This window comes from Aspergillus alliaceus (assembly GCF_009176365.1).
Source record: "Aspergillus alliaceus strain CBS 536.65 unplaced genomic scaffold BDW43scaffold_4, whole genome shotgun sequence".
Lineage (NCBI taxonomy): Eukaryota > Fungi > Ascomycota > Eurotiomycetes > Eurotiales > Aspergillaceae > Aspergillus > Aspergillus alliaceus.
In genome coordinates, this window is record NW_022474687.1 from 776,762 (window position 1) to 795,478 (window position 18,717).

Below are 18,717 nucleotides of genomic sequence, written 5' to 3' on the forward strand. Positions count from 1 at the left end.
ATCAGCTTATGGTTGTAGCGTCTATGGTTTCAAGCAAGTTTACCGGTGACTTGCGGACGCGATAGATATCACAAGCCAAAGACACCCGAGAGCGCTTGTTGAGTTGAGCGTGTTGCCTAGTTGGAGTTTGGCCAGACCTTCGCATGTTGATCGTAATCACCGTTCCTTTGGGAAAGACTTGCTATTAACGGTGTTTATATGTAGTTTACCTGTGCAAGGAGATTGGCTCTGTGCCTAAAATAGGACAGGTGGACTCCGCCCCCACCTATTCATTGGGATGGAGACGCGGAACACGTAGCCTTCATTTGACTTTATGAGACTGCAGATCGCTAAATAAAGCATACCAAGGCTTTTGTGGGATGGGATCATCATAGAAAATACATTCGTTTAAGGCGCCCTAGCGCTCGGTTTGGCTCCTGGAGCGCCATACCCCCCCCAATTAGGGCTTACATTAGGTCTGATACTCGAGGAGGATCACTGCGATGCAACGTCTACCAAGTCGGAAACTTCAATAATGTCATATCAATGCATAACGCTGGAATTTTCATGGTCACATAAGACTAACTTCGCATGTAAACAGAAGCAAATACCAATGAAGCGTCTAAAACGCTCGCCCAACTCATGCGTAGGTTCTATTGATAATCCACAAACAGCCTTGCCATTACCCTTCCGGTTTCGATCCCATGTACAAGTCCAAATTTCAATGAAACTAGTAGAAACAGCGCTAATCATCACATCATCATCATCCACTTGAGTCGTCGTCGCATTCTTATAAAAGATGTTTCAAGGGCTTCTGGAACTCAGGTGCCATGGATGAGCCATCTGCATATAGTCGGCTCATTTGGGGGTCGTATAATGGCTCGGCCGTGACGGTGGCCTGGATCCTCCGCCCGAAGTATTCAATTTCAACAATCTGGCCCTCGGCCACATTAGAGGGCAGCCAGGCGTACACGACCGGCTTGCGAACCGTATAACCGAATGCGGCGCTCGTGACGTACCCAACGGCTTTGTCTTTGTAGAATACTGGTTCCTTTCCAAGCACGATGGAACGGCCGTCATTCACGGTGAGACAGCGCAGTCGTCTTGTTGGTGCCTGTCTAGAGACACGCTGAATCGCAGCTTTGCCAACGTAGTTTACCGTTTTGTCCGTCTTGATAGCAGAAACAACGCCTGCTTCGTACGGGTTGTGTTCGGTAGTCATGTCAGAACCCCAGGTTCGATAGCCCTTCTCCAACCGCAGGGCGTTAAATGCGCTACGACCAGCTGCGATGAGCCCATGTGGTTTTCCTGCCTGCCAAATAGCGTCCCACAGCCTCTGGCCATACTCGACGCTGGTCTGGATCTCCCATCCGAGCTCCCCGACATATGACTTCCGCAAGGCTGTGACTGGGACACCGGCGATGGTGGCACGCTTGACGCCCAAATAAGGAAGTCCTTTGTTAGTGAAATCGTCTGTGCTAATTGTGGTGATGACGTCTCGGGCGCGAGGACCCCATAGTCCGATACAGCAGGTGCTGCCAGTAATGTCACGCACCTGCGCCCACCGGCTCGGAGCGTGCTGCCCTTGGCGGCGACTCTCTCGGACCAAATATTCCAGGTCGATGGCACTATTCGCACCGACTTGGAACGCATCCTCACTCAGTCTTGAAACAAAAATGTCGCTGCGAATCCCTCCATGGTCGTTGAGCAGTAGGGTATAAGTGATAGTGCCAGGCTTTGTAGTAATATCACCGGTAGTTAACCGTTGGAGCAGGTCGAGCGCCCCAGGTCCTGAAACCTCAAATCGGTGAAATGATGTCATGTCGTACATAGCTACCGCATTGCGTGTCTTCCACGCTTCTACTGCGGCGATAGGCGAGTAAAACTGTGCCGACCAGGCGTCCCGCTCGACAGGCTGCCATTGCGCCGGAAGGTACTTCAGCAGCTCTGCGTTCGCCTCGTACCAGAATGGACGCTCCCAGCCTCCAAGCTCGAGGAAAACGGCGCCTAGCTCTCGTTCTCTACTGTAGAATGGACTAAGTCGAAGGTTCCGAGGCGACTCCTTCGGCTGCAATGGGTGGATGATATCGTAGATTTCAACAAAGTTCTGTTGTGATGTCTCGTTCACGTATTCACGGCTAAGTTGAATTTCTTCAAAACGAGATAGCTCGCACTCGGAGAGGTCGATTTGTGACCAGCCCGTTGTGAGCACCTCCGCTAGGGCTCGCGCGACACCAGCCGAATGGGTAACCCACACTGCTTCAGCGACGTAGAATCCTTCAAGGTTTGGTGCTTGTCCAACAATAGGTCCACCATCTGGCGTGAACGAGAAAATTCCATTAAAAGCGTCGGCGATTTGCGTCTCCCGTAAAGCAGGCAACAAGTCTTGAGTCTCCTTCCAGGCTGGGTCGAAGTCCTCGCTGGTAAACTTTAGCCGGGACGGCATATTTTGCTCATCAACATGTTTAGGGGTTAAACCCAATGACGCAGCGACAACTGGCATGGGACGATGGCCGTAGTAGCCGATACCGTATTGGTCCCCATGCTCGCGATAATAGAGATCCTGGTCCTGATGACGTAGTATAGGCCGCACTGCATTCCGTCCATTTGGAAGGCTGTTAATGTGACGTCCAACGAGAGCGGGGACAGCCGTCGTTTTCGCGTATTGATGCGCTAGCGGAAGCAAAGGGATCGGTACGCCGACCATAGCACCTAACTCGACACCCCAGAAGCCAGCGCAGGAAATGATAATATCGGCAGGAATAATCCCAGTGGGGATCTTTACTCCTGTCACTCGATGACCTGCGCGCTCAATGCCGGTAACGGGTGTCAATTCAAGGTAGCGGACTCCAGCATTGCGCGTGCGTTCGATGAGCAGCTGTGTCGCGCGAGCCGCTAGTGCCAGGCCGTCGCTTGGGATATGAATGCCTCCGAGAACTTTCTCCTTATTTAAAAGAGGATACATCTGGAGGCATTCCTCGGCGCTTACAAGGCGCGCCTCGATTCCCCATGACGAGGCGTAACCGTGTTTCCGCTTAAGCTCCTCGAGCCGCTCAGGGGTTGTCGCCACCTCCAGACCACCCACCTGGTTGAAACAGTCAAGAGAAAGTAGCTTCTCGACAGTGTACCGGGCCAGATGTGTCATGGTTTTGGAGGCATTTGTTTGGAACACGAGACCGGGAGCGTGTGACGTCGAGCCACCCGGCATATGCAAAGGGCCTTGCTCGACGACAGTGATGTTCTTCCATCCGCGGGAAACCAGTTCGTCAGCGAGATTAGCACCCACGATACCAGCCCCAATAATAACAACTCTGTGTGTGGGATCCATGATGAGAAAACCTCTTGATTCGCTATTCCAGCCTGTTGAGAGGAGGCAGCTATTTATTTGCAGACAATCATCGATGAGCGGCGGGAAACATGATTATCATGTCACTTCCCCGCCTCTTCCTCGGAAGGGCGTGCGAGATAAGGCATAGTTTGTATTATTTCCGAAGGGAAGCGGTCGGGACTTGCCCATGGTTCTCGATCGCGACTGATAACTTGGATGGTGAACAAGGGTGAAGTTTACCATGAATGGTCATGGGTTCCTTTTTGCCCCTTCTAGTTTAGTGGCATCCGCAGTCACGTTCCCCACAATGGATAGCATTGCCGCTTCAGGAATAGACTTGTCCAGCCCGGTCTAGCCCCTTTCAGCCAAGTGTTCGTATTGGGTTTAGCAACATATGGATTGTATTGCCCCATGGGGCTCAATACCTTGCTCACCCTCAAAGTCGTAGGTGATGAGAGATACAGATATTGAATCTCTGTCCCATCATATCATAGATAGTGCAATCACAATCTATTAATAAGGTTTAAATTTCATGTCCTTATGTTTATCCTTCTTATCTCCAAACATACTGTGCTGTACGATATACATATACATTCGATGCACCCTAGAGTCATGGATTGCTTATCTTAGGAACCTATGTCCCTCTCTCCTGTAACAGGTGGATTAGTGTCAACAGGATTGTGTATCATGAGCTTTCCCATGGGAAGCCATTGGATATGTCTATGAAATCACCTAATATCGGAGGATGATTACACCTAGTGAGTAGGTGCTTGGTTGAATCGAGATTGCTTGCCACTGTTCCTGTACCTTTATTCGCCAGTAAGTATCAGTAGTTTTGTTTTGACTTTATTAGGTCTATTGATTGGGTCCTAATATATTGCTTGCGACCTACATAGTTGCTAAGTCGCTGGCGTGTACCATTAATAGTATCCGTCTCTCTTACTGTCCTTGCTATACTAAATACTCACTTTCTATCCAGTATGATCTTCGTCATGAACCTCACAACTGTTCCATGTTGAGCGCTTTAGCCGTATCCGTCAGGTTCCAATATATATATGTAGATGCCTAATTGTTTGGGCGAATACCGTTGACTATCAAAGTTTTTTCTGCAAGCATCAATCACAGGCAAACTAGAAGTCATAATGCATCGCTTTATATTAGTGGAAAGATCGTCCTGCGGCACACCTAAAATGCAAACAAGAAGTACGGTGTGAATACTGTAGACTTTGAAACGTACATAAAACATCCTAGCCAAGAAAATATTAATATACAGACAGTGAGTGGTAGGTAAGCACCCCCGGCGTGCTGGCTCGTGATTGAAGGAAGCTTAAGAGCAACTAAAGTGAACTATGATAGACCAGAAACATTCACCTCTGCGGACGGGGGCATATCCTGAACTTCCATCCGTTATGCTATGTTGTCTCAGAGTCCTGATCTTGACATTGGGTCTCTGCATTTGCATTCTAGTATAGGGAGATAAAGCTCTGCTAAAAATAATAGTATATAAAAAAAAAACCTATACTGAGACCTAATCAAATCGGTACTCGTAATGAGAGATTAAGCAGTGCCGTCTTCCATAGCTGAGAATGTATGGTGGTTGTACGGGAATCCGACATATGACATCTAGACAACACTGTGGGAGTAGAGGCAGTGCTGCTTTCTGCGGCCATAATAGAGGAGCTATTCGAATGATAATAATACCCTTGCAATTAATTCAGGTTATTTATATGCGCGGCTAAGAATGGAAGCCCAAAAGAAGAACAAGCGGATGAAAGAGTGGCTTCATTTAGGCAGTGGATAAATAGAGTACCTGGGTTATATTCCTAAAAATAATAACAATATTAAGTACTATACACAACCCCAGCTATTTGGAGAAGCAGTTCAAAGACGAGAGTTAAACCCAAATCCTATTCATTGCAGCATAAGAAAGAGAGTATCGTAACTACATTATTATACACGGAAGTTCAAGAAAGTAGTGCCAACCAAGTCAAGTTTGGCCTTTTTTCGAATCTGTCTCCAAAAAATTGTAAACTCAAATAAGGCCACCTTCAAGGGTGTTTAAGAAGTCCTGTGTATCCCCAGTATGTTAAAATCTTTGTATTCTTTAAAGTACTTGCCTAAAACTTTACTCTCATACAGGTTCTTGTTAATATCTTTCCCGTTGAAATCAAGATTGGAAGGTATTTAGTATTATAGACTATGCATTTTTTTAACGCTTCTGCTATAGTTCTCATAGCTAATTATGTCAGGAGTAAACTACTATACTAAAGGTATATTTTATTTTGCATATGATCTTGCTGCTGTGAAAGGCTACAATTGTCACTGATGGGGTAGCTATGATATAAACGCTGAAGCGACAAAAGAATTACTGTAATGTTTTTGGTGGCCATTATTGTGGCTATGATGTACATTATTTTGGATTAATTTCTTCGGTGTATGCGCTCTGAAGCCGTGAAATAGTGCCAATAGACCCATAGCGTCCAGCATACAGCATTGAAAACAATATGTGGGACTTTGCAAAATATTGTTTCACAAATTATAATTCCTGCAGAGACTGCAAGAAGGGTTGTTAGATGTACTATGCACACAATAATTCTTTGTAGGAAGCTATAGCTTAACATAATATTAGTTATACTTTATGAACTTTCTCCCTCTTTCTGGCAGGCGGGTAGTAAAAACCGATATGTAATTAATCCAAATATGTTCATCCAGTTTCCCTCTTACCTTAAATACATAATAATTTATATAATGTGATCAATTGGTAGATGCTTTTCCGTTCATAACAAGAGCCAGTCTGTCTGCTCATTTGAACATCTACCTGTGGAGTAGGCTAATAGGCCGGTTTTCTTCAGTCAAGGGTTCCAAGAAATGAGGGGGTCCTGACCCAAATGAAATACATACATCGTGTGCAGAACTCTTGTATCAGCAGATTACTATAAGGTTGATCCTATCCAGACGACAAGGCTTTTGTTTCCAATTTTCTCCTTGAGCTCCGCAGTTTGGCTTGACACTCCCACCTATGCTATTTCAGCAGGGCTGCCAAGTCTTTCCCAAGTATACTGGTCTACATCACCAAATCGTATCCTTGAGCTTCAGCGGCAGATGAAGCATTCTATGACCAGACTCAGTTGGCTTGGGAAGCTGTCCTGCCCGGATATTTACTTGCAGCGACTGGTGGAGTAACCTTGGCTCTCCTAATTTAGTGTCGCGCTCGTTCCGCAGGGACACGAATTCATCCTCAGTAATGCCGTCCTTAAGGTGGCGATTATGCTTCTTATGTTCCTGAACACTTAACCAAGGTATCGGAGCTTCCCGGTCCTCTGGTGGATAATCATGGCCGGTCCAAATTTTAACATGATCTGGCAGACTCAGCAGTTTGCGTCCCGAGTTAAAAAGGCTGTGTGCACTACCGCCGGGAAAGTCACAGCGTGCGGTGCCGATGTCAGTGTGGAACAGGGAATCTCCACAGAATACATTGTCTAATACTATCTTAGCAAGACTCTGTTAGGGATATAATTGTGATAGGAATCTTACCTCCAACCTTATAGCCTAAATGGTCCGGAGTATGCCCGGGAAGGTGCATAGCTGTGACTGTCAAATCCCCAATGTTGAACTGCTCATCGTCGTTGAAGAGTGTGTCAAAGACAACTTTGTACTCATCAGGAGGCACGGCATATCTCTGACCGAACAATCTCTGCACCTGCCCGATGCGCTTGCCAATGCCGATAGGTGGCTTGCCACCTTGTATTTCGGTGAGGCGCTTCTGAAGGTAAGACGCTGCTGTAAGGTGGTCCGCATGGGCATGGGTCTCGAGGATCCTGTCGACTTTATAACCCTTGTCCTTGACCAATGAGAGTAGTGAGTCGGCAGAAGAAGTGGTAATAACCTGGGTGGCCGGGTCATAGTCCAAGACAGGGTCGATAATAGCAGCGGCCAAAGTGGAAGGGTCAGCAACGACGTACTGCCATGTGCCTGTCTTTTTCTCGAAGACAGCGTGGACCGTAGGTTCTCCGGCTACAGTGGCTTCGGTACTGTATGCAACTCGGCCTTCTGTTAACGCATGCGGGCTTTTGGTGGGAACGGATTGCATGGACCGCATAGTATTATACGTCAAGAAACGTCCACGGACTAATTTATATTTCAAAGAAGGGCTCTGAGAATCTGTATGAGATAATGAAGAATAGGCTCTGGAGGCGTATCCGGTTCTGTTTCCGGCATGTTGGCAAAGTGACTGGAGTGGCCGACTAAGGGTTAGGACCCGCGCTGGTTTTGTCAGAGACCCAAGGGAATTCATAGCTGTGTGCCAATTGTGGCAAACTTGATGTCTAACGGGTTTCATAATGTTATGATACTGTGAATATACCTGGAAACTGGTTGGTTGTCGAGAGGAGAGGGAATATGCTACTTAAGGATGTCAAATGTTAGGGCTCCCGTGGGCCGTGGCCCACCCGTTTCCGGGTGGTGGCGACCCTTCCGATTCTTCGCCGACCGGGTCCACGTGCTGTCAGGTACATAAAGAGAGCAGTCGGCGATCAAAAATCGTCCCACGTTCTACTAATCTTATCCTCCACTCCCCAGTGTTACTTCATTTTACCTAAGGGCTTTTCTTCCTTTTTAGAGGTCCTGTTGCCCGCCTTTTGTTTTACCTTCTCAAATACCCAATTTCTTGTTTTCCCGCTTTACTTTATTACCCGACATGTTTCGCTCTCGTGTAACATCGGCCGCTTGCGCTGCTGCACACAAGGTTCCGGCAACACGGACTCTCGCAACTGTATCGCCAGTAAACTCTGCTTCCCGCAATCACAAGGTTGTGGTGATTGGTGGTGGTTCGGCCGGTCTGTCAATCAGCCATCAACTTCTTCAGTCTGGCAAATTCACTCAAGACGATATTGCTGTGGTCGACCCGGCGTCGTGGCATCATTACCAGCCCGGATGGACACTCGTCGGCGGCGGTCTTAAGACTAAGGAGGAGCTGCGCAGGCCGATGAACAGCTTGATTGATCCTAAACTCAAATTCTATAACGACAACGTTGCCACATTTTCTCCTGAAGATAACCTGGTCACTCTCGGCAATGGTGACAAGGTCAACTACGAGCACCTGGTCGTTGTGCCTGGCATTAACATTAACTATGGGAGCATTGAAGGCCTTCGTGAGGCTCTTGAATCCCCGGACTCTCTTGTCTCTACTATTTACGGTTATGACACCTGCGACAAGGTCTTCCGCACTGTTCAAAGGCTCCAAAAAGGTGTTGCCCTCTTCACACAGCCTGCTGGCATAATCAAGTGTGCGGGTGCGCCCCAGAAAGTTATGTGGCTCGCATTGGACCACTGGAAGAGAGCCGGCTTGTATAACCCTGGCAGTCCTTCCAGTTCTGCCATTAACATCAGCTTTGCCACTGCTCTCCCCGCTATGTTTGGTGTACCCAAGTACAGCGCCACTCTCGAGGCCCTGCGGAAAGAACGGGGCGTTGAAGGACTCTTCCAGCATGACCTTGTCGCCGTCGAAGGTAACACGGCCACTTTTGCTCGTCCCGATGGACAGGAGAAAGTGAAGAAACAGTTCGACCTGCTACACGTCGTGCCTAAGATGGGGCCGCATGCGTTTGTGAAGAACAGCTCTCTGGCGAATGAGGCTGGTTTCGTCGATGTTGATGAGGGCACCTTGCGCCACAAGAAACACGCCAATGTCTGGTCTGCAGGCGATGCCTCCAGTCTCCCGACGGCCAAGACGGCGGCCGCAATCACTTCGCAGTCCCCAATCCTCGTTCGTGGTCTACTCTCATCGATAGAGGGCAAGGAGCCTGAGGGAGGCTACGACGGTTACACCTCGTGCCCCCTCCTGACCGAGTACGGCAAGGTCCTTCTGGCAGAGTTCAAGTACGGCGGACAACCCAAGGAGACCTTCGGTAACTGGTTCGGTATTGACCAGGCCACTCCCCGTCGTGCATTCTACCATCTGAAGAAAGACTTCTTCCCTTGGGTGTACTACCAGGCCATGGTGAAGGGGAAATGGGCCGGTCCCAAGGGCTGGCGTAATAACTAAGAACCGAGCCGGGAGCTCGTTTGTAATCTACAAAAATCAAATAATGGAATCTTAAAAAGAGCTAGCAATGTGATATCCAGAAATTTTTCTATGTGCTAATTATACTATTTACTTACGCTCTTTTCTTTGACCCTGCAATCGTTAATCAATAATTCCCCTTTTTCTGTTCAAATTCTGCATTTCTTTTGTCTCCGCGATGATGTGATCGATGTCTTGGCAGCCGATATCGGACCTTCTCCTTTCAGTGGACCCTCTACGGCCGAGAGCTTGGGAACGAACGGCTTTTCCCGAACACATTGAAGCCGCTTCCTTCATCTTCTCCCCGGAACCCTTAAGACTAGGACCCCCGCGCTTTGCGGGGAACGGGGATCAATACCATCAAGACTTATGTTCTCTAGTTTTAATGACCTCTTCTTCTTGTTTACGTTACAAGGACTCTCCCACTGTCAATCCTTGGAATAATTTCGCCTCACTCTCCCCTCGGGCGAATATTTGTTTTATCGTCCGAGAGAATATTTTCGTACCATGAAGTCGGCCGAGAGAAAGCACTGATGTTAACATCACATCATCCCCACGATCAATACGAACCTCAATCGCCGATTCAAGGATAATCACCCGGGATACGTAAGGATGTGGAGAGACCGGAGTCTAGAACACAGTTCTGCTCAACTTCCTTGCCGGCAACCTGGTGGTAAATTAAGCTTAATTTCTTGCCGACATGAAGTTCGGTTAAGGCCCAACCTACCCGTGACAAATAAGCCTATGCCAAGTATTATTGGTGAGATGGTGAAAGATGCAGGGTTGAGGTAGGTACAGTGCTTGCTTATTTAAGGTACTGGTAAATTTTAATATTTAGATTTAGATATACCTTATTTATATATATCAACTACCGATAGACTAATTACCGCTCTTACAGCTTATTGTAGGTAAAAATTAGCTCAATATGGGAAGAAGGTTACCTGGAATGGAAAACCGATATTGGTAGACGCTCATTATGGGTTGAAGATGCTTATCTTCTCCTTATTCACACAGCTTAGCTCCATACAATCTACAGGGGTTTTTCCCCCGTAGCTAGAGAGGGTAATCACCCGATTGTCCACTAAGATATCACGCGTTGAAAATCAAGAAGGCGGGGTAGAATCAGGTGATCAGAAGATTTGGGAAGTGACTATTACATATGCCCTAGGCTCCGATGCAGGACCACTGATCTTGTGTTGCAACCAACCCAATCTCTAAGGGGCTAATGTATTTCCTAGTTATATCTTCGGTGAGTAATTCAAGGCATTTTGTGATCTTTTTGACGTACTCAGTCATTACACTCAAGAGCATCCCTAATCCTTCTCGACGTTCAGCAGCCGAGGAGCACTTTTGGTAATAGGGCAAAATGGTAACAATCATACCGCAAGACTCGAAAAAAAGTGAGGCATCTGAAATGCCTACTGTCCGAATGAGACGTTGGGCTCCGAAGGTAAAGTCCGGATGTATTACTTGCAAGTGAGATATCTGCGCGAATGCCGGGACCTATGATGACCAATTTGGTGCAGAATCCGGAAAATCAAATGTGATGAAGAAAAGCCCTCCTGCCGACGCTGCACTTCGACTGGTCGCACATGCGACGGATATGGTCCACGGGCTCCTTTGCTCGAGTTTTGGCATGACCACTTCATGCCTTTCGTACTGGATGAACTCAAGCTCTATTTTACATTGGCCGACGATGTCTTCAGCAGTGTTCCACGTCTCCTATCCAAAGCGAGAGAGGGATCCAGCCTGTACTCAGCCTGTAACGCCGTCGGTCGTGCGTATATGATGGGTAAAACCCGGTCAGCCAAGGCTGTCTCCGAGGGAGCGAGGGCATACGGCAACGCGCTCTCTACTCTCCGCTCGGCCATCGGAGATCGCAAGGAATGCAGAAGCGATAATACTTTACTGGCTATCTGGTTCCTCAGCATGTTCGAGGTAAATAATCGATAGCGGCATCGGTCACAATCTGCTCGCTGACGACCTGGCCATCAAGGTATTTCTAGGCGCTTCTGATCCTTCTGTCCGGGCGGACGGTACTCCTGGATGGAAATCCCACAACCAGGTGCTCACGCACCTGGTTTCCCTACGCGGCTCGGAAATCTTCGCCTCTCTGAATGGACGCCGTTTGTTTACGATCATCTTCAGTAATGTGGTAAGCTTGACTGTCTCTAGATTCTATCTCCATTCTGATAAAGGATATTAGCTGGCGCACGCGCTTGTTCCCAGCCATGATTTTAGTGACTGTCCGACTTGGTTCATCAAATTTCACCAACACTGCCAACCATCCGAATATCCCATGCTTCGTGCCCATATTTATACCTATCAGTGTGCCCGTATCATCAGCCGTATTCTAAGACTCATTGACGTCGGTGACGTTGATGAGATGCTCTCCTGCTCATGGTCCATCCTGCAGGAAATAAATCAGGTAGAGAAAGCAACGTATCCATTTTCCAGCGAGGAACCAGTAACAAAATACGAGGTTGAGCCCCTAACGGCACCCTACACGTGCCCCGATCACACGTACCCGGGCTATATTGGTATCCAGATCACCCACACCGTGTTTCGAATGCGACTCTCACACCATGCCCTATGGTTACTAGACTATGCATCTAGGGCGCCTAGCTGTACGCTTCAGCAGCGAGTAATGCTAGGTAGGTTTCGCGATCACTGCATTGAAGAATTGCGACTCGGCGCAAGCAAAGTTTCCCGTTTGATGGCCAGTACTCCCAAACATAGGAAGCTTGATGCCCCCCAAACAGCAACAATCTGTTTAGACTTTCACCAATTGGCTTCGGCTATGAGACAGGGGAATAATCAAATCATACTATTCTAGATCACGCATCAGGACAATATTAATACTGTTAATATTATTAATAATTATTGGAAATCATTAGATTAGCTGATTAGTTTAAATAAACCCTAGATACAGGAACCATCTTTAACCTCATGCACATGGAACTTGACTCCCCATTAAGCCATTAAATTATGGAGAATCCCGGCTGCTCCCATATACATCCTAACTCAACTAGTCTCATAAGCTATAACCCTTCAACGCTTGCTCTACTGTAGGATGCAGCTGACATTCCCCAACTCCCTCAACCTTCTTTCCATCCCGCTCCACAACCATCCGCGACTTAACATCTATCTTCCACTCCACGGCTTTCTCCCCACCATCTATAGTATCCCCATGTGCTGCATTAACAACCTCGCAGCAGCCTCAAATCCTCCAATTCCCATGTCCGAACGCCTTGTCCGCCATCAGTATGATCTCACTGAGTCTGCACACCATCTGTCCAGCCACCATATCCCAGCCGTATACAAAGCTCCCATAGAGCCTCTGTAAACCCTTCAATTCATTCTTGATGTCCTTATTATATCCCGTCTTGCTCGAGATGCTCAATGTCTGCCTTACCCTAATAGTCTACACAGTACCACTACTCTATTCCACACACAAGCAAGGTCTAGCTACCATTGTACTAGGACAAGTATTCGCGCAGGGCAGCGCTTTTTCGTACAAAAACAGATGTGAACAGGAATATCTGCTGTTCTGGGGCAATCTGGGTTTTGTCATATATGTTATTAGATGTAGGTGTGGATGGTTTGAAAGTATGAATTTGAGCCAGTATATTAGGCCTATGGCCATCTTTCTAGTCGGATAGCCATACGGGCTTCTATATATGAACCTATATAAAGGAGACTGCGTTCTTTCACCTTTGTCTCATATAGGCAATACCTAGTAATGGCTGGCAAAAACAATGATAGATAGGCGGCTTTTTAATGAGGGTTATCACTCTACGCTTACCCTAGAAAGTGGATGATATTAATTTAAGTTAAAAAGTTTTAATAAGGACTTTCATTTGCAGGTTTCAGGGAGGTATTGTCTGGTTTGAGGAATGCAGCATGCTTCTATAATTACTTTATATGGTCGGCTTATGGTTTTATTTACTCCGTACAATTGGGTTGTATATTGTGCACGGTTCTTGGGATATTATTTCTGAAGACTACTATGTAGCTTATTTAGTCGACTAGTTTTGTTCTCGATTGACGCCAAGTATGCCACGCTACTGGCAGGGTTTTGAATCCTAATACACTGCAATTTGAGGTTCTTCGACTGTGTGAACTGAACATTGTTCTCCAACCAAAAGGGCAGGTCAGGTACAGTCCCATCTATGGCGGTCTATCCATAGCATCCAGCAGAGGTGAAATCGTTGTTATTGGCAGGCCTATCACGCACCAATTATTGACATATTGTAGATTATATATACCCCATCTTCTACACCTATCTTTATTAGATATATAACTTGTAGATATACTTACTGCCTACTATTTTAAAATTTTAATCTGTTAAAATATTTATCGCATATCAGATTATATTCTGAAGATCTTTAAACACAAGCTGAATTCACTGTAGAAATTATAGTAAATATTTTTAAATCAAATATCGGGCGTAGTTATCAGTAGCGGTGCCGGTGGGTGGTCGGAACCGCCACTGATATACTAGACTTGGTGGAGTTTTTTCATTTTGGCTGCATCCTACTTATAGACTGCCGTGTGGATATTTCCCGCTGCACCGCACAGACTACTCGGTAGTACGTAGTGACCCACCTCACTGCAGTTTTAGGCTCTCTGAGGGAGTGCTTGGGTATTATTCTCCAATCAAAACCACCGGTCGGGGTCGGTGCTATCGATTTAACTCCGAGGTAGGGCAACGCCACCATCTCTATACAAATGTAATATAGCCAGCCCATCGATAGGCGAGTTCAGCCCAGAGCTTCAATAAAATCCATGTACAACTAAATAATTCTCAATAGGTATATTACAATACATTCTGCAGGGAGCTCTGTAACAAAATTAACTACTCTTTAACGGTGAAGATGTTTATCAGTTCCTAAATTCGACGTCGGCTCCGCCATCCCATTACAAAGTTCACTGCGGATCCGCACGCCCTGGGCGTCGTATTTATTTCTTGTCATCGGCCTTTGGACTCTCTGGGATCAAACCTCTTAACTTACCAGAAAATTGCAAGCATCCTTTTTTCTTCCCCATATATCCTACCAAAATGACCAACACCCCCACCGTCGTAATCGTGCCGGGAGCATGGCACTGCCCGAAACATTACAAACATCTCATCAACGGACTGACAAAGCTCAACTACGAAGCGATCGCAGTGACATTACCCTCTGTGAATTCAAACCCGCTCCATACCACCTGGGAGCAAGATGCCCGAGCAGTCCGTCCCAAGTAATCATGGAGAGCATCGACGGTGGCAAAGATGTCATTGCAATCGCTCACTCGTTCGGCGGTATTCCCATGTCCGAGGGCGTGAAGGGCTTGGGGAAGGAAGTGCGCGAGAAACAAGGCCTCAAGGGCGGTGTCGTGAGACTAATGTACATGTGTGCCATGGCGCTGCCCGAGGGTCAGACTCATGTTGGTCAGGTGCAGCCCCAGACGCCTGAGGAAGAGGAGCTGGAGCGGCAACGTCAGGAACTAGCGGCAAAATATGGGGGCATGAAGTTTACGGAGGTATGACTCATTGGTTCTACTGTGTTTTGTATAGGGGTATTCCTTAGGTAAAAGGGTATGTGCTGATGGCTAGCGACCTGATTCAGGACGGAGCTATGTTACTCGATGGGGATGTCGTCCGGGATGTCTTCTACCATGACTGCGATCCGAAGGATGTGGATGAGGCTGTGGAGCTGCTGGGCACGTTCCCGCCTAACCCTCTCTCCGTGCCAGCTACATATGCGGCTTATCGTGAGATTCCGAGTACGTATATCGTCTGTGAGAATGACAGGGCTTTGGCACTGTCTTATCAAGAAAGGATGATTGCGCAGGGTGAGGGTGCTTTTCAGGTCGAGAGGTGTCAGGAGGGTCATTCGCCATTTTTAAGCAATCCGGCTTTCATCGTGGATTGTATTCGTCGAGCTGCTGGGGAAAGTGTTTAGATCATTTATAGATAATGTTGCTTATCTTTGACTATTTAGATAGAAGCGGCGGTAATCTTCCGGTGTCATACACGTATGGCCGCTAGGCCGAAGCTGTGACACCAACTTTAGATTGACATTTTTATATGCGTCGCTCTGATCGCACTTTGCATACGGTCTCACCCGCTCCATGTTTCCATATTTCTTTTTATCTCATCTCCCTTTTGCCTATAATCCCACGTAGGAGAGATCCAACCACTCAGTCAAAGACGTGGCAATAGGGCACGCGTCACCTGACCGGATGTCCGATTTATTCCGCAGCACATCGTACCCCAAGAAAATCGAAACTTTCATTTCTATACTTATCCGGCAACCATTGAAACTAAGCGCTACGGTACCAGATATTATCAAAAAGGCAGAGCTGGGATTAAGGAATGTTGTACTCTCCCCACCGCTAGAGAGGCAAGGAATAGCCATAATCTCAAATTCTCCAGCGCCGATGACGCCCTCTGCGGAACCCTCACGGCGCCAGTATTCAAGTTGTGATGCATGCCGACGATCAAAGCGCCGTTGCTCCTTACCATCTCCGAAAGATGAAGGAACTGACTCGGTATGCAATAAATGCAGGCGCTCAGGACAACCGTGCACTTTTAATTTTGCCCGATCTCATACACGAGTGGTGACAAGGAAAAGCCGAAGACGGAATGCAGTCAGGATTAACCAGAGCCGGTTTCTAGAACGCGACACGTCGAATACTCTAGTCGAGGCATTTGACAACGGCCAATCGCAAGATAACTCTTTGGCTGAGCAGGATGTTTTCGCATCGTGGTTCAACTTCGATCTTGTTGGTTTTGACAGTAACACCACACCGTTTCTAGATAACACGGCAGCTCCCAACGCACTCACAGATTCTGCAAGAACAGCCGAATCTGAGAATGGGACTTTTACTTCTCTTCTGCTACGTCGTCCAGACTTGGTAGAAAATCCTGCCTTAAATAATATCCAAAACATTATTGGCAGCTCGCCTAGCAGTCCGATCTATCTGCTTAACTCGAAATTGAATGCGACAATTCTTGATGGGTGCCTCGCCCGTATCTATAACACTATTGTAACAAGCTGCACATCTAGGTATATAGACTATGACTGCAATCTTTATGCGACGAAACGTCGCTACGAACTGGAGAATGATGAATGTGGCAGTCCACAGGAACAACTATCCGCGAATTCAAGCCTTGTTTCAAATGACAACTTACCCAAGACCCCTAGCTCAATATCGCAGTCAGCTACATCATTTTCAACTCCTAGTCACTTACCTGGACAGCTACCTCCTATAACACAGGATTTTAACCAAAGGATGACAGTATTAGGAGCTGTCCGCTTCCTCGACCATCTCAGCGATCTTTATGGCAACAGGCTGACTGGCCCTGCTCGGAGAAAGTCGGATGCTGTTTTGAAAGCAGTTCTTAGAGCATTCTCATTACAGTGGATATCTCCTACTGGCCCTTCATCCGATACTCGATTGGCCAACAACGATAGCAGCCTGTACACAACATGCGATTCATCTGTGAATGCTTTCTATGATAGCTGGTTTCGGGCGCGGACTCTGATCCGTGACTCATTGTCCGTTCGATCATTTAGGGTAGCTTGTGCGATTTTAATGTTTGATGGGATTTCTATTCCAACACAAGCTCGAGATAAATCTGTCATCGCACATGAATTCATAGAGGCGGGCTTACAGAAACTCGACTGCTTGACCGGCCTCGTTGAGCAATACTGTGCTAATTTGGGTCCGCATTCTATGTATGGCGCTATCGCAGAGGCCAGTCTGAGTATTATCCGTTGGTGTGGGCACATTCGTGATATAGGGGCAGCACTCACAGGGGAGCACGTATGTAGGATTCCTGATTCCTCAGGCCATGTGAAAGGTAAGTTGTGCGGGATAACGGCTAAGACTTAGCTAAATGTGCTCTAGGGGACGGATCATCTTCTGGGAATGAGCCTGCCCTAACCTGGTCGCATAATGAGGACGTCAACCCAGACTTTGATGATAGTGTTCCAGGAATCTGTCGAGCAACTGTTGCAGAGGCCTTCCGGGTCTGGAGACATATAGTTGCATTGAAAGCCTCCGTTTCTACCGCGGATAAGGATGACTTTGAATTATGTCCAAACGTATCTGCAGCTATTGCCTCAACCGTTACAGCGGTAGGGAAGTTCAACCAGCGATTTCGCCCTTTCCTAAATCACTGTGTGGAAAATATCAAACACCTCTCTATACGCTCACGGTTATCTTCAGGTTCGTCATTTCTATAACCATCAATCCTCTTCAATAGGTCCAATAAGATCTTGCTGACTCGTATGAAACAGTATCAATTACAATGTTCTGGAATCTCGGCATCTTCGTTCTATCCCAGACTCTGAAGCCCATCATAACTGGACTCAGTCCTATTTGCAGCCACGATCAAATCTCCACTCTACAAGCATACAACACGGAAGCTACATACTCAGTAGCACAAACAGTCGAACGCGTTCTTTCGCTACCACTTGAGGAGATCTTCAATCTCCATAACGGTGTGAGTGCCGAGTCATCGATACTCTCATATCACATTACTCCCAGCCTGATGACAACAACCCTTAAAAAGGCCATTGAGAATATCCTCGATACGCAGTTCTATCCACTGTGCAGCCTGGACCCAACGGGATACGGATTTCGAATACCCGACCCTGACGCAGCCTGGAAACAGCAAATCGACATCATCATGAAAGGTCTTGTCTCACTGGAAGTTACTATTGGCGGATTGCAGGATGCGAGCGTCGCGATCCAGGAGTTGATGCGGAACCATGGGGACGTTATATCGGAGTGTTGGTCAAGCGATTTCGAGACGTAATCGCTAGATGTGTGAACAAATGGCCCCATTCTTGCGATGAAGGGTCGAATGTATACTACCGAAGAAAAAGAATATAAATATAAATAAAAATGAAATTTCCCAATACAGAGACCGTCGCAGTCCTTTGCATTAACTACGTTCTTCGTCTCTATAAGTTGGCTCTTTCAGTGGTATGGTTGGGCATCTGAACGAACTTTATAGGTCTTTCTTTTGGCCATGGTTTCCAAAATGCAGTTAGCCGGGTCAACAAGGTCCTACAAATCCCAGGAACCAGAGGATTGACATCCGGTATTCGTTCGTAGAATTATAGGGTATATTGTGAGGAGTTCAAGCAAACCACATAATGTTGGAGGCATACAATATATGTGCAAAAACAACAACTAGGCACGGGTCATTACATGGAAATTTGACAGTTCCTGGTCAAATTTCAAAGAGAGCTCATTTATGTATTCAGCACCATAGATTTAATTACCGGCTATCTGCGGGATTCTACCTTGGAGTTTCCGTTGGATCCTAATCCAACAAACTCAAGCCCAG

The 18,717-nt window shown here is 47.0% G+C and overlaps 5 protein-coding genes across 5 annotated transcripts; 3 read left to right on the forward strand and 2 right to left on the reverse strand.

The window, feature by feature from the left end:
• Nucleotides 1-359: 359 nt before the first annotated feature.
• BDW43DRAFT_263125 (GcvT family protein) lies at nucleotides 360-3,533 on the reverse strand. The gene has a single exon (XM_032040513.1). It carries the CDS (start codon nucleotides 3,305-3,307, stop codon nucleotides 770-772), a length of 2,538 nt encoding a protein of 845 aa, XP_031904982.1. The 5' UTR covers nucleotides 3,308-3,533; the 3' UTR covers nucleotides 360-769.
• A 2,193-nt stretch (nucleotides 3,534-5,726) lies between these two features.
• Nucleotides 5,727-7,830, reverse strand: BDW43DRAFT_263126 (MBL fold metallo-hydrolase). Its single transcript, XM_032040514.1, has 2 exons — nucleotides 6,842-7,830; nucleotides 5,727-6,786 (listed from the first exon to the last, which is right to left on the reverse strand). The coding sequence occupies exons 1-2, from the start codon at nucleotides 7,644-7,646 to the stop codon at nucleotides 6,377-6,379; spliced, it is 1,215 nt and encodes a 404-aa protein (XP_031904983.1). The 5' UTR covers nucleotides 7,647-7,830; the 3' UTR covers nucleotides 5,727-6,376.
• Nucleotides 7,831-7,833: 3 nt separating this feature from the next.
• On the forward strand, nucleotides 7,834-9,454 carry BDW43DRAFT_153453 (NAD(P)/FAD-dependent oxidoreductase). Its single transcript, XM_032038487.1, has one exon. The coding sequence runs from the start codon at nucleotides 8,004-8,006 to the stop codon at nucleotides 9,348-9,350; it is 1,347 nt and encodes a 448-aa protein (XP_031904984.1). The 5' UTR covers nucleotides 7,834-8,003; the 3' UTR covers nucleotides 9,351-9,454.
• An 881-nt stretch (nucleotides 9,455-10,335) lies between these two features.
• On the forward strand, nucleotides 10,336-12,237 carry BDW43DRAFT_153480 (Zn(II)2Cys6 transcription factor domain-containing protein). Its single transcript, XM_032038488.1, has 4 exons — nucleotides 10,336-10,844; nucleotides 10,895-11,306; nucleotides 11,365-11,523; nucleotides 11,575-12,237. The coding sequence occupies exons 1-4, from the start codon at nucleotides 10,735-10,737 to the stop codon at nucleotides 12,202-12,204; spliced, it is 1,311 nt and encodes a 436-aa protein (XP_031904985.1). The 5' UTR covers nucleotides 10,336-10,734; the 3' UTR covers nucleotides 12,205-12,237.
• A 2,193-nt stretch (nucleotides 12,238-14,430) lies between these two features.
• BDW43DRAFT_297085 (alpha/beta hydrolase) lies at nucleotides 14,431-18,180 on the forward strand (the record flags this gene model as incomplete). The annotated part of the gene is made up of 6 exons (XM_032044319.1): nucleotides 14,431-14,605; nucleotides 14,644-14,894; nucleotides 14,981-15,233; nucleotides 16,174-17,220; nucleotides 17,268-17,588; nucleotides 17,660-18,180. 6 exons carry the CDS (start codon nucleotides 14,431-14,433, stop codon nucleotides 18,178-18,180), a joined length of 2,568 nt encoding a protein of 855 aa, XP_031904986.1.
• Between the last annotated feature and the right edge of the window lie 537 nt (nucleotides 18,181-18,717).

What these genes read in the sequence shown, in the direction of transcription:
- BDW43DRAFT_263125 (XM_032040513.1), bottom strand. Translation starts at nt 3,307, where the DNA reads ATGGATCCCACACACAGAGTTGTTATTATTGGGGCTGGTATCGTGGGT.
- BDW43DRAFT_153453 (XM_032038487.1), top strand. Translation starts at nt 8,004, where the DNA reads ATGTTTCGCTCTCGTGTAACATCGGCCGCTTGCGCTGCTGCACACAAG.
- BDW43DRAFT_153480 (XM_032038488.1), top strand. Translation starts at nt 10,735, where the DNA reads ATGGTAACAATCATACCGCAAGACTCGAAAAAAAGTGAGGCATCTGAA. An exon ending in TCCGGATGTATTACTTGCAA is followed by an intron (nt 10,845 to 10,894) that starts GTGAGATATCTG and finishes AATTTGGTGCAG; the next exon opens with AATCCGGAAAATCAAATGTG. An exon ending in GGTTCCTCAGCATGTTCGAG is followed by an intron (nt 11,307 to 11,364) that starts GTAAATAATCGA and finishes CTGGCCATCAAG; the next exon opens with GTATTTCTAGGCGCTTCTGA.
- BDW43DRAFT_263126 (XM_032040514.1), bottom strand. Translation starts at nt 7,646, where the DNA reads ATGAAACCCGTTAGACATCAAGTTTGCCACAATTGGCACACAGCTATG. An exon ending in TTTAGGCTATAAGGTTGGAG is followed by an intron (nt 6,787 to 6,841) that starts GTAAGATTCCTA and finishes AGATAGTATTAG; the next exon opens with ACAATGTATTCTGTGGAGAT.